General features: G+C 41.2%; 1 protein-coding gene across 3 annotated transcripts in view; it reads right to left on the bottom strand.

The window, feature by feature from the left end:
* Nucleotides 1-7,069: 7,069 nt before the first annotated feature.
* Nucleotides 7,070-16,961, bottom strand: part of pdss2 (prenyl (decaprenyl) diphosphate synthase, subunit 2) — a 179,343-nt gene continuing 169,451 nt past the window's right edge. For all 3 annotated transcript variants that reach the window (XM_072552602.1, XM_072552611.1, XM_072552609.1), the window contains one exon: nt 7,070-8,162. In XM_072552602.1, coding sequence (XP_072408703.1) covers nt 8,007-8,162 — 156 coding nt within the window. In that variant the 3' untranslated portion in view covers nt 7,070-8,006. The remainder of the gene's footprint in view (nt 8,163-16,961) is intronic.

Genomic DNA, 16,961 nt, shown 5'->3' with positions numbered 1-16,961 from the left:
CCTCTTGAATTTTCACAGATTACCGCACGGGTAAATCTTTTCTGTGTTGTTGGTTTAAAATAGGAGAGGTTTACCCCCATGTGGTAACAGTTTGGGGGCTCGTCGTTGGGATTTGAACTGGTTTAGACAGATTTAAATAGATTTGGGGGTACGAAAAATCCCAGCAGATTTAAACACTTGCAGGTTAGTGTCCTAGATCTTTAAATAAAATATAGGTGAAACAATTTGTTTAATTTCAGTGACGTGTGGTTGATTGAATTAAAAGTGAGAGAAATGGCTCTTAAAGTTGCTAAGGAGGTTCTGGGATTTGAAGATGATTTTCAGATTTGCCAAGGAACTTTAGAAGGAAAGAAAAAGGTCATACTTTTAAAATTAGCAAATAAGTTAGATTTGGGTTTAACCAAGAACAAAAGTAAAGCTGAAGTTGTAAGGGAGTTACTCAAGCACTTAGGTGTGTCAGAGAAACTGACAAGTGCAGTCGAGGTAGAAAAACAAATTACAATTGAGGAAAATGGAGTTAGAAGATAAAACTAGAGAGAGACAGAGAGAGAGGAGAAAGAGAGAGGAAAGAGAGAGATTCTTAGCTGAGCAAAAAGAGAGAAGAAAGGGAGAGAGAGAGTGGGAGGAAAAAGAGAGAGAAGATTCTTAGTTGAGCAAAAAGAGAGAATTGAACTTGAGAAGTTGCGACTTTGTTGACTAAGTCAAGTTAATAGGATGGAGATTAAAAGAGAAGGTAGTGATATATACAAATATGTCAAAACTCTGCCACATTTTGATGAGAAAGATGTTGAAGCCTTTATTTCATTTGAAAAATTGGCTAGGCAGGTGGAGTGGTCCGAGGATTTATGGGTAATGCTTGTTCAGGCTAAACTGGTAGGCAGAGCTAGTGAGGTATTTGCTGCGCTGTCTGATGGGGTGTCAAGAGATTATGAAGAGGTTAAACAGGCTATTTTAAGTGCTTATGAATTGGTACCAGAAGCACATAAGCAGTGGTTCAGAAACATAAAGGAGGAACCAGGTCAGACTTATGTTGAGTTCTAAATAATTAAACATAGTCATTTTGATAGATGGGTGCATGCTTTAAAAATAGATTGAGACCTTAGAATAGTCTCTCGTAGAATGTACGAGAGACTATTCTAGGTATAAACAAGGACTGCAGATGCTGGAAACCAGATTCTAGATTAGAGTGGTGCTGGAAAAGCACAGCAGTTCAGGCAGCATCTGAGGAGCAGGAAAATCAAAGTTTTGGGCAAAAGCCGAATCGAGAGACTATTCTGCTGGAGGAGTTTAAAAACTCTCTTCCAGAGATGATAAGAATTCACGTGGAGGAACAGAAAGTTCAGGAAGTGAGAAGGGCAGCAGTATTAGCAGATGAATATATGCTGGTGCACAAGACAAGCTTCCAGCCAGAACTTCGTCCTGTGAGGGATAGCAGTTGGGAGATCCTACACTGCGAAACAAAGAGAGAGCACTGGTAAGAATTTACCACAGGACAAAAAAGAAGCCCAAGAGGGTGAAAAGGAGGTGAAAGGCCTCAGGTGCTTCCATATGGTAAAGTGGGACATGTAAAGTCACAGTGCTGGTCGTTAAAGAAAGGCATTGTGGGAAAAGATGTGGTAAAAGAAGCTAAGCCAGTGGCATTAGTGAAGGTAGTAAAGGAGACCCCAAGAAGAGCCAAGGAGCTGCAGGAGAATGCACAGCCGAGGCAGGTGCTGGGTATGGATTTCACATCTGATCTCTATAAAGAATTCGCCTCTGTGGTTAAAGTTTATTCTGAAAGAACAGGGTGAGAAGGACAAGAAGTTTTGAGAGATACAGGATCAAACCAGTCGCTGATAGCAAGGGATGAGTGAATATGCACTCTTTCTTGGTACCCAAGAGTATGGTAATTTGTGGGATAGATGGACAGAAATTTAGCGTTCCCCTAAATAAGATCAGGTTGGAATGCCAACTCAAAACCGGGTAAGTTACAGTGGGAGTGGTTGACAGAGTGTCAAGTTCCGGGAATTCAGTTTGTTCTTGGGAATGATTTTTTTCAGGATCCAAGGTGGGAGTGACACCCCTTGTTGTCGATAAACCCAAGGAATATCAAGAAACTGAGGAGTTAGAACAGAAATATCCTGGTATTTTCCCAGACTGTATAGTAACCGGATCCCACAATCATAAGTCACAGCACAAAGCGAAAAGTAAGGAGAAAGGTGAAGGGGTTGAGGTTCAGTTAGCAGACACCCTGTTTGACTTAATTGTACAGGAAAAATCTGAACAGACAGAGGGTCAGACAGAAGTGTTTCGTCCTGAAAGGCTACGGGACTTGCAACAGAAAGACAATAAGACAAAAGATACATATGTGGATGCATACTCCAAAAAGGAGGCAGCGAATATTCCAGAGGGTTATTACCTGAAAGATAGAATCCTAAGATGGAAATGGAGGCGAGGGCAGGTTAGTGCAGAGGAGAAATGGGCTGAAGTGCACCGGATTGTGTTGCTGGTAGCATGCAGACAGGGAGTGTTACAGGTAGCACATGAACTACCTGTACAGGGTCACCTAGGGGTACAAAAGACTCAGGCTAAGGTACAAAAGCCTTTTTATTGGCCTGGAATGCACAAGAATGTGGATAACTTTTGCTGTATGTGTCATACATTCCAAATGGTAGGTAAGTCACAGGTTGTAATAAAAGCAGCACCTTTGTTGCCAATTCCTGCATTTGAAGAACCTTTCTGTAATTGAAAACTAGCCATGTCTCAGTAATGATGATCATTAGTTTCCTTAAAAACGCACCTCATTTACCAACGCTCCTGAGGGAAGGAAGTATGCCTTTTTGATTCTAGACTCTCAGCAATGTGGTTGATTCTTAACTGCCCTCTGAAAATGACAAGACACTTGGGTTCAACGACAATTACAGGTGGGTAACAAATGCTGACCTTGCCAGTGGCATGCCGCAGTTAAAAAAAAACAAGTCATAGAGATGTACAGCATGGAAACAGACCCTTCGGTCCAACCCGTCCATGCCGACCAAATATCCCAACCCAATCAAGTCCCACACGCCAGCACCTGGTCCATATCCTTCCAAACCCTTCCTATTCATATACCCATCCAGATGCCTTTTAAAATGTTGCAATTGTACTAGCCTTCATCACTTCCTCTGGCAGCAGATTCCATACCCGTACCACCCTCTGCATGAAGAAGTTGCCCCTTAGGTCTCTTTTATTTTTCCTCTCTCCCCCTAAACCTATGCCCTCTAGTTCTGGACTCCCTCACCCCAGGAAAGAAACTTTGTCTTTTTATCCTATGCATGGCCCTCATGATTTTATAAACCTCTATAAAGGTTACCCCTCAGCCTCCGATGCTCCAGGGAAAACAGCCCCAGCCTATTCAACCTCTCCCTATAGCTCAAATCCTCCAACCTTTGCAACATCCTTGTAAATCTTTTCTGAACCCTTTCAAATTTCACAACATACTTCCGATAGGAAGGAGACCAGAAGTGCACGCAACAGTGGCCTAACCAACGTCCTGCACAGCCGCAACATGACCTCCCAACTCCTGAACAATACTCTGACCAATAAATGAAAGCATACCAAGAACCTTCTTCACTATCCTATCTACCTGCGACTCCACTTTCAAGGAGCTATGAACCTGCACTCCAAGGTCTCTTTGTTCAGCAAAACTCCCTAAGACCTTACCATTAAATGTATAAGTCCTGCTAAGATTTGCCTTCCAAAAAAGCAGCACCTCGCATTTATCTAAATTAAACTCAGCCCATTGGCCCATCTGATCAAGAACCCGTTGGAACCTGAGGTAACCTTCTTCGCTGTCGACTACACTTCCAATTTTGATATCATCTGCAAACTTACTAACTATACCTCCAACAATCTCCAGCAATTATCACTTTGTGTTAGCTACTATTGAAGATTACTGACATTATTGAAATTACCCTATTAGTTAGTTGCCAAGTTACATTTATCCTTGGAATTTATCGTTGTAATTCTGTCCTCCAAACAGATCAGAATTGCAACTGCATGAACACTGAGGAGTAGAAAGCTTCAGTCATGAAGACAGATACCCAGAAAGAAAGAGCCATTGCACTGACTGTTTTGGTTTTCCAGAGGGTTTCTGTAGCTCTTGAGGGAAAAGGTTTGAGTAAAAAGGATAGATTGCATTGTGTAGAAGAGCAAATTACTGCAGATGCTACAAATCTGAAACAAATACAGAGAAGCTCAGCAGGTTTGGCAGCATCTGCAGAGAGAGAAATAATTCACATTTCAAGTCTGATATGATTCTTCTTCAGAAATGGTCTACATTGCACTCCTGCTTGAATCTTCAGGAAGAAAAGTGAGAACATTAGGTCATAAACATTTATGCTCTAAACTCTACTCACTTTCAATGTAAAAGAATGTTTAGGTGCGAAGGAAAGCTAACTTACATTCCTACCAAGGCTTGCGTGAGTTACATTGTCACAGAGATGGTATTGCAAGGGGAAGGACTTCTTAGATACCCCTGAAAGTTCCCAGTCTGCCAGGATCTAGGAGGAACAAGCAGCTCCTTCCTGTACAATCTGTGATTCTTGGTTATTTGTCCCTCCAACAACGGGAGAAAGTTTATTTCCAGTTATCTAAGTCCCTCTCGGTATGTGCTTCTCAATTATGTCCCCCCTCAGTCTCCTCTGCTCTGAGGAAAACAAATCCAATCCATCCAGTCTGGAAGAAACTTCTAGTCATACAACTAAAACAACACGAGGGAGCTTCATCAGTGCACTGGAAAATTACACTTAAAATTGTCAAGTTGTATACTTCTTAAAAGAAGAAATAATGAGAGTTCATCAAAAGGGAACAGTGATTATCATGAATGATTTTAAGCTAGCCTAGAAAGATCAGATGGGAAAAACTGGCCTAGATGAGGAATTCATTGAATGTTTTCAGGACAGTTTCTTAAATCAGCATGTTATGGCACCAACCAGAGAGGAGGCTACATTACACTTAGTTTTGACTGAGACAGGATCAATTACTGACCTCATAGTGAAAGTGTGCTGGGTAATATCTGTTATAGTGACCATAATATGATTGCATTTGACACAGAGTTTAAGGGAGAGAAGTGTGGGTCCTTATACCATTTTAGATTTAAATAAGGGCAATAATGAGCCAATGACAGCAGATAGGTGAAAATCAACTAGCGATTTAGGTTAAGGCATAGGTCAAAACATTTCAGGAGATATTCCAGAAATGTAGAATTGCTACATTCTGACAGATGAGAAAGGTTCTAAGGCATGGACTCATCATTCGTGGTTAACTAAAAAAAGTCAAAGGTAGCATCAAACTCAAAGAAAAGATAAATACCTGTGCAAAGATTGGTGACAAGTGAGAAAATTGTATAAGAATGCAAACAACAGCAAAAAAATTACTAAAAACTTAATGGCAGTGGGGAAATTAGAGTGCAAACATTAGCCAAATGTATAAAACCTATTTTTTCAGGTATTCAAAAGAGGAGCTAGCAAAGTAAGTGTTGATCCTATAAAAATCAATCTGGAAAATTAACAATGGGGAATAAGGAGATGATAAGACAAATTGAACAGTTATTTAACATGAGTCTTCACTCAAGAGGCTACAAGTAATGTGCTGGAAATAACTGTGAATCAGGATTAGAAAGGGAGGAAGGAGCTCAAGAAAATTACAATTAGCTGGCAATTGGTACTGAGTAAATTGTTGGAACTATGAGCTGAAAAGTCCCATCTCCTGGTGAATTTTATTTAGGTGCATAAAAGAAGTAGCTAATGAGATAGTTGATGCATTGATTTTAATTTTCCAAAATTCATTAAATTTAGGAAAATTCTTTTAGATTTGAAAATAGCTAATTTAACTTCTATATTCAAAAAGGGAGACAGAAAGCAGGAAATTTCAGGCCAACTAGCTTAGCATCTGTCATAGAGAAAACGTTAGAAACTATAGAGGGTTCTGAGAGACCTACAACTGAGTACTGTGTCCAGTAGTGGTCATCTTGGTCACAGAGGATATTAATGCATTGGAGACAGTTCAGAGAAGGTTTACTTGGCTAATAACTGAAACGAGTGGATTGCTTTAGAGTCAGAGATGACTTATTTGAAACACTAAGATCCTGAGGGGACTTGATTGGGTGGATGCTGAAAGGATGTTTCCTCTCGTGGAACAATCTAGAACTAGAGGTCATAGTTTAAACAAAAGGGTTTGTCCATTTACGAAAGATAAGACAACATTTTTTTCTCTGAGGGTTAGGGCTCTTTGGAACTCCTTTCCATACATAATAGTGGATGCAGGATCTTTCATTCTTTTTATGGGAGAGGTAGATAGATTCCTGATTACCAAGGGGATGGATGGTTATCAGGGATATTCAGGTGAGTTGATGTTAAAATGAGATTAGCCATGATCTTATTGAATGGCAGAGCAAGCTCAAAGGCCCAAGTGGCCTCGTCTTGTTCCTTGTTCATAAAATATGAAGCTACAACAAAAGTACAGCCTGGCATATTTCCTTCTGGAACACCTGACTGTGTAAGGACATCCAGTTGGAAAAGGTAAACATTATCTTTACAGAAACCTGTTTTCTGTAATTGCTTTTTTAGTCTGTTGAAAACACTGTGAAGAAGGTATCAAAAGTTGTTGGAAAAAGCAGCCCAAGTTCAATGAAGATGCTTTTCTATAAGGAATCAGGAGAAGGTAAACACGCTAATTATTTGAGTGAACTTTGTAATAAAATCTGCTTGCTGTGTTAGCTGCCTTCAGATTAAAGTTGGGCTGTAATTACACCACAGAAGAAAGGTAGCTTAGTCGCAATTCAGACCATTTATGTAAACTCAGCCTTCTTGTCAACGTTGTTCTCAGGTTGCAAGAATGCAAACCACAAAAATCATCTCTATGAACAAAATAGAGACAGTGTCAATTTACAGACTTGATATCCCATATACTGCTACTGTCATTGTGTGCTTCACTGTGCAAGACTTTTGTAAGTACGAAGGTGAAAGAGAGACTTATTTCCAAATGTCTTTTTCAGTACGAACATGACAAAGGTGCAAAATTAACATAAAGAATATTCCGGCATGAGAAATACATTTTGCTTATTGCGTTTTATTATGAAACATATTTCAATCAAGGCATAGACACAATCGCAAAAAGGTTTTCTTTGGGAAGATGAAAAACAGGCACGTCATAATTAATAAACATTGACTAACTCGATCAATGAGTAAACAAATTACCGGTATCTATTTACTGCTGTAATTTTACACAGTTAATCACAATACTTGGCTAAAGTTTTAAACCTGGGCTTTCCCAGTACATGGGGAATACCTAAAGACAAATCAACAGCAACAAAAGATGGTGAAAAGAAATCATATGGTATGCGTAACATATAACATTTAAATAAAAATCAACATTTTAATTCAAATGACCATCTTTTCCACAATTCACAAGTAGGAGCTTTGACAATTTACCATCTTTTAAGCTGTTATACTGTTTGCACAGCCCCAGGCTAAATCTTTATCCTTACAATTGCCCTGCACGGTGATAAATTGGACTATTATCCTGACATGGCAGATCCATCAGACAGGTTTTGAAGTGTTTTCTCGCAACACCTGCAGTCTCATTCTAAGTCTCCCCCTGAGCCTGCCCCAAGCTCCGTCCTCCAAGTATAGGGGAAAACCACAGGCCACCATTGTGGCGCCATCCTTGGTTGTGTCCAATCAATACGGCCTTATTTCCTGTCCATTTGCTGAGGTCACAGCAACAAATCTCATTAATTATTTCTGCCCTTGCTGCCTCCAGTGCGCCTCTGGCTTGACAAGGGAAAACTGTTTGACCTTTCTGCAAATTTGTTTACAGGCATACAAGGAGAGGTAGGGGAAAAGACATTGCAAACCTGCTTTGTTTCACTGTGATTTCTTTAAAAAAAGAACAGAACCTTTCTTCATCACTTTGCAACATTTCTGTCAGTACACATCATTCATTTCTCTTTCAGTTTGATTTTGCTGCGTATGTGATTTTGCCAGTCAGAATTTGGTCACAGCATAAACAATCTTTTCCAGAGTTGATCTGGCTTCAGAAATAGGAAAGCAGCGGAGGGCTTCCAAAGCCCCGTTTCCATGGTAACGGCATAAATCAAGAGATGAACTCACACCTTTCCCAGCTTTGATTATTCGATGCAGCTATAGGAGAAAGAAAAATCAAGAACATGTGTAAGTGGACATTTGAATGAAATGGTAGTGCAGAATAAGTAGCTGCATACTTCACCATTTATTTTAAAACAAACATGATCTCGTCAGTCTCTATCATACTCCATGATATAATCTATAGATAACTGCACTTTCCCTATTTTAATAGATTTAAGATAGATAAACATATTCCTCAGTTTGATCAACAGGTTTTAAATGTTCTCACTTGTAAAATAAAGCTTTTGCAGACAGGTGCCAATGAGCACCCTCAGTGCATTATGAAGAACATAAAAACACATCCCCGTTTGTAGTTCTATATGGCTCAAAACATAGTAGGAAACTGTTAAAATGCACATCCAAACAAAGTGATTTCATGCATTTCAGAAACTTGCCAGGAACCCAAGTGTTTATAAAGTTTAAAGTTAATTATTCCAATAACATTTGAAAATAAGTAATGGATGAGAGCTCAATTAAACAAAACTACATACTTTAAATTAAGATGAGGAATGCACTCAGAATCCAGAAAAACCAAATTATTCAAAATTCACTTTACTCCAAATTAACAATGATACAATCATTCTTAATAAAAACAGCTGTATTTCATATGTTAGGAGCTTTAAATAAACTATTAATATTCCTTAAGAAAATTCATTTCTTGATATACACTGACTAAAGACAGTTTTGACTCTGAACGGCTTTCTAACCCAAACGGACTCTCCATCTTAAATTAATTCCATCAAAAACACAGCCTACGTCCACTGCTGTGGTTTAGTCCATCTCTGCCCGCACCTCTCCTATCAAACTCCATCAGTCCAATGCTCTATTGTACGATTCCCAAACTTTTGCACAATATTTAGGAAGAATGTGAAGGCATTGGAGAAAGTGAATAAAAGGTTCATGAGAATGGGTCCGAGGATTAAGAACTTCAGTTAAGACAAACTGGAGGTGTTTGGTAAAAGCCAAATATTGCTGGTGCTGGAGACCTGAAATTAAAAACAGAAAATTCTGGAGAAACTCAACAGGTCACACAGCATCTGTGGAGAGAGAAAGAGTTCAAAATCAGAGAAGGGAGAAGGCCAGTTCAATTGAAACACTCAATAAGGAAGAATGCGCAGCATTTACAGGAAGCAAGGCACAAAGTGTAACGCTCATTACAAAAGCCTATGTTGACACAATGGGCCAAATGGCAGCCTTTTGCACTACAACAATTCTGAGACTTTAATTCTCAAACTGTGCATGACCCTTAAGTGAAAACTATTGGGCGTGTGGTATATTGTACAGTTGTGGAGGTTCACAAATCTCTTTTGAGGTTGTAGGTGAAGCATTGATTGGATCTCAGTGAATCACAGTCAACTACTGCAGTCACCAACCGGGAAAAAAACCCCCGAATCATTTAAAGGAGCCTCTCAGGTGTCAAAACACAGTCTAGTTTCCATGGCTACCATTGCTACTTGGGAGTTTACAACCCAATGTTAGGGAACCCAGTTTGCTCCAATCACCTCCATAAAGATGGAATCATTCAAAACTGTGCTGCACATATACAAAGCTGTACCACATCCTGCTTTGTCTATCACTCCTGTTTGCAATGCCCATATTGGCTTTTTGTCCTGTAGCAACTCCAATTTAAAAGATTCACTCTTGCATTTAAGTCCCTTCATGGTTGTATTTATTATATAAATATAACTTTCCCCAGCACCAGAACCTCTCCCCAATGAGTTTTCCATTTCCCATTGCCTTACTATTTCCTGAACTATCTCCCATGAAACCCACTTTTATAATCACACTTTTAGTTCGCTCTCTATCTTGAGATTAATGCTTAGTTTCTTCCCTCCTACCTCTAAAGCACCTTATTTGTGGTACAGTCCCATCCAAAAGATTAAAAATAAGGATTGTAAACATTCAGAAACAATAAATATTAAAAACGATTTTGCCCTTTGACTAATTCAAGTCAATTAATCCAAAAGAGAAAATGCTGGAAAATCTCAGCAGGTCTGGCAGCATTTGTAAAGAGAGAAAAGAGCTGATGTTTCGAGTCTAACTGACCCTTTGTCAAGCTGCCAGACCTGCTGAGATTTTCCAGCATTTCCTCTTTTGGTTTCAGATTCCAGCATCCACAGTAATTTGCTTTTATCAAGTCAATGAATGTTGAGAAGTAGTGCAGCCTGCTTAACAAATTCCATTATTCAAAATTCTCTAAACTCTTATAATTAGGGTTTGTAACAATCACACAAAACAAATAAATATTTTGAGATGAAAACTAAACGTGCTGCGGAAATTCAGAGGTTTGGCGGCATCCGTGGGGAGAAGAATCGAGTTAACATTTCAAGTCCAATGACTGATATCACTGGCACCAACAGCATTTTAGTTTAATTTCAATCTTTTGAGACATTCCAATTTGAACAAGGTGACTGTATTATGCTTTTATGTCTATTCAAATGGGATTTTAATAAGTTAAAAATCTCAGAATAATCAAATAGATGGCCATCAGGCCCATCTCTGATCATCCAGCAGAACAACCCACAGCCTCCTGGTGCAGAGTTTTGCTTCTGTTGTTTTCTCCAGGTTACTGTAGGTACTAATCATTCTGGGTGAAAAGGAACTTGTGAATATCACTCCTAAATTTTGACTCTTACAGCTTATGCCTGGATCCTATTGTGTTATGGACAGGACCAAATCCCCTCAAAGTATATCAAGGAGATAGCCTAGACTATAACCTGCATTTTATTTAAAGGCAAGTATAAGGCACTGCATTCCAGATGTGAATCAGTTGGTCAAACTACTAGACTTAAAGCAAAACACACTTTATTCTTACACCACAGTTAAAATACGAACAAAAAAGAATCAGCAAAACTTTAACTCTATTGAAATACTTTACAAAATAGTATATGATTTAACCACTCATTCATTGTTCCATGCAGTATCCCATAAATACAACATTGGCAAAGGCAAATTCAGTAAATGAGATTTCCCTCACTTGCTTTTTCTTCTAGTCTGGAAGGAAAACCTTAAAGAATGAACACAGCAGCAGAGAGAGAACTCGAGCTGTTTGCAGCAGCAGAGAGAAAGCTGTATCCAGTAGCTTCAACTCCAATACCCCCAACTTCAACAACTGAAAGAAAAACTAAAACCCTGGGTCTGTGTCAGCCTGACTCCATCCACTCATGCTTGCTTTGTTTAATTGAAAAACAAGCGAAAGCTATTGACTCTGTTTCCACGGAACAGTCACCTTGGCACCAGGTTGATAACCCACTCTTCAAGCCAGAACAAATCCTTCCTAACATATTGTCACACTCTTATCATGAAGATGAATGTCATGGCAAACTTTTAAAAAATCAATACGGATTTAAAAAAACTAAAAATAATTAGATCAGCCAAGATGGCCACCTAACTTGCATTACATGTATGTTCCACTTTACAATCTCTACTGAGATGGAGCAGGAATCCATCAAAAACTCCAGGGGTGTGTGAAATACTTTAATCTCCTGTCTCATTAGCATGACATCAATGGCAATTATCTGAGGTATTCCACTGTTGGAGATAATAAGATGTTGGCTGAGTTGGTGAAGGGAGGTCACTTAACAAGCCAATTATTTGTACATCTTCAGCACATATTTTCTGAGCAGAACTGAGGATAACAATGCAGGGAGATGATCTAAGTGGAGTCTCTCTGGCCAATCTCTCGACCTAACTTGCAAATCTTTGAGTCTTGTCAGCTATTTTGCATTCTCTGTCCATTTGTAACACAGACTTTGAAGAAAGAAACCCATAGCTGTCTCTCCAGAAGAACACATCTGCAGTTTTAAACTGTCTTGACCACAAAGCAACAAAAAAGCTACTGAAATCAGCCTGAAGCCAGTTGAGCCACCAAACTACAGACTTGTTTGGCCAGCCTAACCCTCCCCACACTATGTGCAGAAACAGCTTCTCCCTATCTACTTTGTCCACATCTCTTGTGATTTTGAAAACTATGAGATCTGCAATGTGAGCATGAAAATCAACACACTGTGATGCTGAAGATGCCATTTTCCAGAAGAGACATTAAATCAAGGTAGAGTGGACATAAAGTAGCATTATTTTAATAAAGAGCAGGGCTGAGCTCCTGGTGTCAAATACACTCAAACAGATAATGTTGCTGCTGGTTGTGTCAGACTGTTGAATGCAAGTTAGTGACTGTGTTTCCTACACAACTAGAGTGATTATACTTCAATAAATAATCATTGTCTGCAAAGCATTTTAAGGCATCTGCTGATCATGAAAAGTTCTACATAAATGTAAGCATTCTCTTTTTTAAAAACTGAACATTGTAAAGAGGGGCATTTAACGGACTGAAGAGAACGCTTTATTAACTCCTGAGTTAAACCTCAGCTGGAGCATTCAATACAATTCTGGACATCACACTTTGAAAAGGACATCAAATCCTTGGAGAGAGGACAGAGGGTATTTACCAAGATGACGTGAGAGATGAAGGGGCTTCAGTTATGTGGAGATTGCAGAATGCAGGATTGCTCACTTCAAAAACATTGGAGTTAGCAACACCAGTAGGCCATTTGGACCTTCTAGACTGCTCTGCCATTTAATAAGAACATGACTGATCTAGTCCACTCCACTGTCCGCTCCCTTGTCTCTCAAAAAGTCTAAGTCATCCTCGAATAAATCCACTGATTGAGCCTCCACTGCAATAGAAAACAAAGGGGAATCTTGTATGTACTTGTTGGAAGTACATTCTCAAAGTGACAAGGGTTCTGATAAAAGAAGTGAGAAGGGACTATTTTCTCTGGCAAATGGATCAGAAACCAGAGATCATAGATTCAAAATATTTGGTAAGGCCAGAGGGACAAATGAAGAGAAAAATCTTCATGTAGTCCATAAGATCTGGAACACATCAAGAAAGAAAAAGCAAAAGACAGTAGATTCAGGTCTCATTGAGTAATTAAAAGGGTCAAAATATTTGAAATTTATGGGAAACAGCGAGCAATGGGACTAAAGTGGGTGACTTGTTTGAAGAGCTGACACAGGTACAATGGGATGAACAATTCCTGTCTGTAAGATTCTATAAAGTCACTGTTTTTATCAAGAGGCATTGCTGCAGTGTTGGACAGCTGTGAACTTGTTTTTTATTGCAGTTCAGACAGGCTCTTTCTAAATAGATTCTGAATATAGATAGTAGAAGCTTTGTAGCGTGAATAAACTTTGCTTGCCTTGTCCTGACCATAAATCCAGTCTGCCTCAAGTACAGTGGCCTACACAGTAGCCAACAAACATTCCATGTACTGAAACCCCTCAAGCCAAGGTGTGCAGGGTGAATGTGTTGACAGCAGAGATGGGTTTACACAGATAACTGCCATTATAAAAGTGGATGCCAAAATTCAGCAGTGGATATGAAAACGAGAGTAATTACCTCATTCTCATTTGAAAAATTCTCTGGTCCTGACTCTCTCGGGGGATTTAATTCAGAAGTAGGGATGCCTTATTTCAGTCATACGGGGTCTTGGTGAGACCGCACCTGGAGTATTGTGTACAGTTTTGACCTTCCTGCCTAAGGGAGGATGTACCTGCCATTGAGAGTGAACTGGAGGTTCACTGGGCTGATAGAAGGGCTGGCAGGACTGTCCTACCAGGCGATATCAGCCAACTGGGCCTGTGTTCACTGAAGTTTAGAAGGTTTAGAGGAGATCTGATTGAAATACCGAAAATTCTAACAGGGCTGGACACACAGATGCAGAGAATTTTTTTCCCAGGTTGGGGACTCTAGAATCCTGGGACAAAGTCTCAGGATACAGGGTAGACCATTTAAGGTTGAGATGAGAAAGATTTTTTCCACTCAAAGGTGAACCTGTGGAATTCTCTATCACAGAAGGTTGTGGAGACCAAATCACAGAATATATTCAAGGAAGAGATACATAATTATTTAGATTTTAACGCTATCAGGGATTGGGGAGAAAGCAGGAATATGGCATTGAAATAGAGGATCAGCCATGATCACATTGAGTGGTTGAGCAAATTCAAAGAATTTTTTGAGTGGGAGCAGCGGCCGAGGAAAAACGAACCCGGGAGACTACAGCTAAGGTAAGACAGTTTGTTTCAAAATTACTTACCTGTAGCGGGCAGCGGTGTTTTTTTTTCTCTCTTCACAAAAAGAGCGGGAGCAGCAGAGGAAGTGACGGCAAACAGAGGGGCAGCCGGGAAGGAGAACGGTGAGTATAAATACTCACCCTTTAATCACCAACGGTCATTTGAGTGGGAGCAGCTGGGCGGGAAGGCAAGTGATTAGTATTTGAGTGGGTGTGTTCTAGACCCCAGGTCCTACTTTCGTAGGGCCTCCCTCCCACCCTCCTCCTCTAACCTAACTTTAAAGTCCACAGGTTATTGACTCAGTGTTCTTGTTTTTGGAGACAGTGTACAGTCATGGCAGCGCAGGCGGTGGAATGTTCCTCCTGCAGGATGTTTGAGGTAGGGGTGACCACCGATACTCCTGCCGACTTCGTGTGCAGGAAATGCAGTCAGATCCTGACCCTCACCGAACGAGTTAGGGAACTGGAACTGGAGCTGGATGAGCTGAGGATTATTCGAGAGGCTGAGAGGGTGATCGATAGAAGCTACAGGGACATAGTTACGCCGGACAACAGAGGTAGCTGGGTAACAGTTAGAGGTGGGAAGCAGAAGAAGCAGGCAGTGCAGGGTTCCCCTGTGGTCGTTCCCCTAAAAAATAAGTATGCAGCTTTGGAAACTGTTGGGGGGGACAGCCTTGCAGGTGTAAGCTGCAGTGAAGGGGTCTGTGGCTCTGAGATTCAGAAGGGAAAGGGGGAGAAGAGGAGAGCGCTAGTTATAGGGGACTCTCTAGTTAGAGGGACGGACAGGCGGTTCTGTGGACATGGGCGAGACTCTCGGATGGTTTGTTGCCTCCCGGGTGCTAGGGTCCGAGACGTCTCGGACCGTGTCTTCAGAATCCTTAAGGGGGAGGGTGTGCAGCCAGAAGTCGTGGTACACATTGGCACCAACGACATAGGTAGGAAGAGGGGTGGGGAGGTCATTCAAGAGCTCAAGGAGTTAGGCTGGAAGCTAAAAGCTAGGACAGACAGAGTCGTCATCTCTGGGTTGTTGCCGGTGCCACGTGACAGAGAGGCAAAGAATAGGGAGAGAGTGCAGTTGAACACGTGGCTGCAAGGATGGTGTAGGAGGGAGGGCTTCAGATATTTGGACAATTGGACTGCATTCTGGGGAAGGTGGGACCTGTATAAACAGGACGGGTTGCACCTGAACCAGAAGGGCACCAATATCCTGGGGGGTAGGTTTGCTAGCACTCTTCGGGGGGGGTTTAAACTAATTTGGCAGGGGGATGGGATCCGGACTTGTAGTCCAGCAAGTAAGCTAGCTGTGTGTCAGGATGCCCAAGACTGTAGGGAGGCTGTGGAGAAGGTAGCACTGACAGGGATTACTTGCGGACACAGAGATGGGCTCAAGTGCATATACTTCAATGCAAGGAGTATCAGAAATAAGGTGGGTGAACTTAAGGCGTGGATCGGTACCTGGGACTACGATGTTGTGGCCATCACGGAAACATGGATAGATGAGGGACAGGAATGGCTGTTGGAGGTTCCTGGTTACAGATGTTTCAGTAAGATTAGGGAGGGTGGTAAAAAAGGAGGGGGGGTGGCATTGCTAATTAGAAATGGTATAACGGCTGCAGAAAGGAAGTTTGAGGGGGATCTGCCTCTGGAGGTAGTATGGGCTGAAGTCAGAAATAGGAAAGGTGCAGTCACCTTGTTGGGTGTTTATTATAGGCCCCCCAATAGCAGCAGAGATGTGGAGAAACAGATTGGGAAACAGATTTTGGAAAGGTGCAGAAGCCACAGGGTCGTAGTCATGGGCGATTTCAACTTCCCAAATATTGATTGGAAGCTCTTTAGATCAAGTAGATTGGATGGGGCGGTGTTTGTGCAGTGTGTCCAAGAAGCTTTTCTAACGCAGTATGTAGATTGTCCAACCAGAGGGGAGGCCATATTGGATTTGGTACTCGGTAATGAACCGGGACAAGTGGTGGGCTTGTTAGTGGGTGAACATTTTGGTGATGGCGACCACAATTCTGTGACTTTCACCTTGGTTATGGAGAGAGATAGGTGCGCACAACAAGGAAGTTTTTACAATTGGAGGAAGGGAAATTACGATGCTGTAAGACAGGATTTGAGGAGCATACGTTGGGAGCATAGGCTGTCAGGGAAGGATGTGGTGGAAATGTGGAACTTTTTCAAGGAGCAGATACGACGTGTCCTTGATATGTATGTACCGATCAGGCAGGAAAGAAATGGTCGTGTGAGGGAGCCTTGGTTGACGAGGGAGGTCGAATGTCTAGTAAAGAGGAAGAAGGAGGCTTACATAAGGTTGAGGAAACAAGGTTCAGACAGAGCAGTGGAGGGATACAGGATAGCCAGAAGGGACCTGAAGAAAGGGATTAGGAGAGCTAAGAGAGGGCATGAAAAATCCCTGGCGGATAGGATCAAGGATAACCCCAAGGCATTCTATGCGTATGTGAGAAACCTGAGAATGACGAGAACGAGGGTAGGTCCGATCAAGGACAGTGGTGGGAGACTGTGTATTGAGTCGGAAGAGATAGGAGAGGTCTTGAACAAGTACTTCTCTTCAGTATTTACGAACGAGAGGGACCGTATTGTTGAAGAGGAGAGTGTGAAACGGACTGATAAGCTAGAAGAGATACCTGTTAGGAAGGAAGATGTGTTGGACATTTTGAACAACTTGAGGATAGACAAGTCCCCCGGGCCTGACGGGATATATCCT

Source organism: Chiloscyllium punctatum, chromosome 3 (genome assembly GCF_047496795.1).
Source record: "Chiloscyllium punctatum isolate Juve2018m chromosome 3, sChiPun1.3, whole genome shotgun sequence".
In the NCBI taxonomy this organism is placed as follows: domain Eukaryota; kingdom Metazoa; phylum Chordata; class Chondrichthyes; order Orectolobiformes; family Hemiscylliidae; genus Chiloscyllium; species Chiloscyllium punctatum.
Note: the sequence above shows the minus strand (reverse complement) of the source record. Positions and strands in the feature narration are given on the sequence as shown.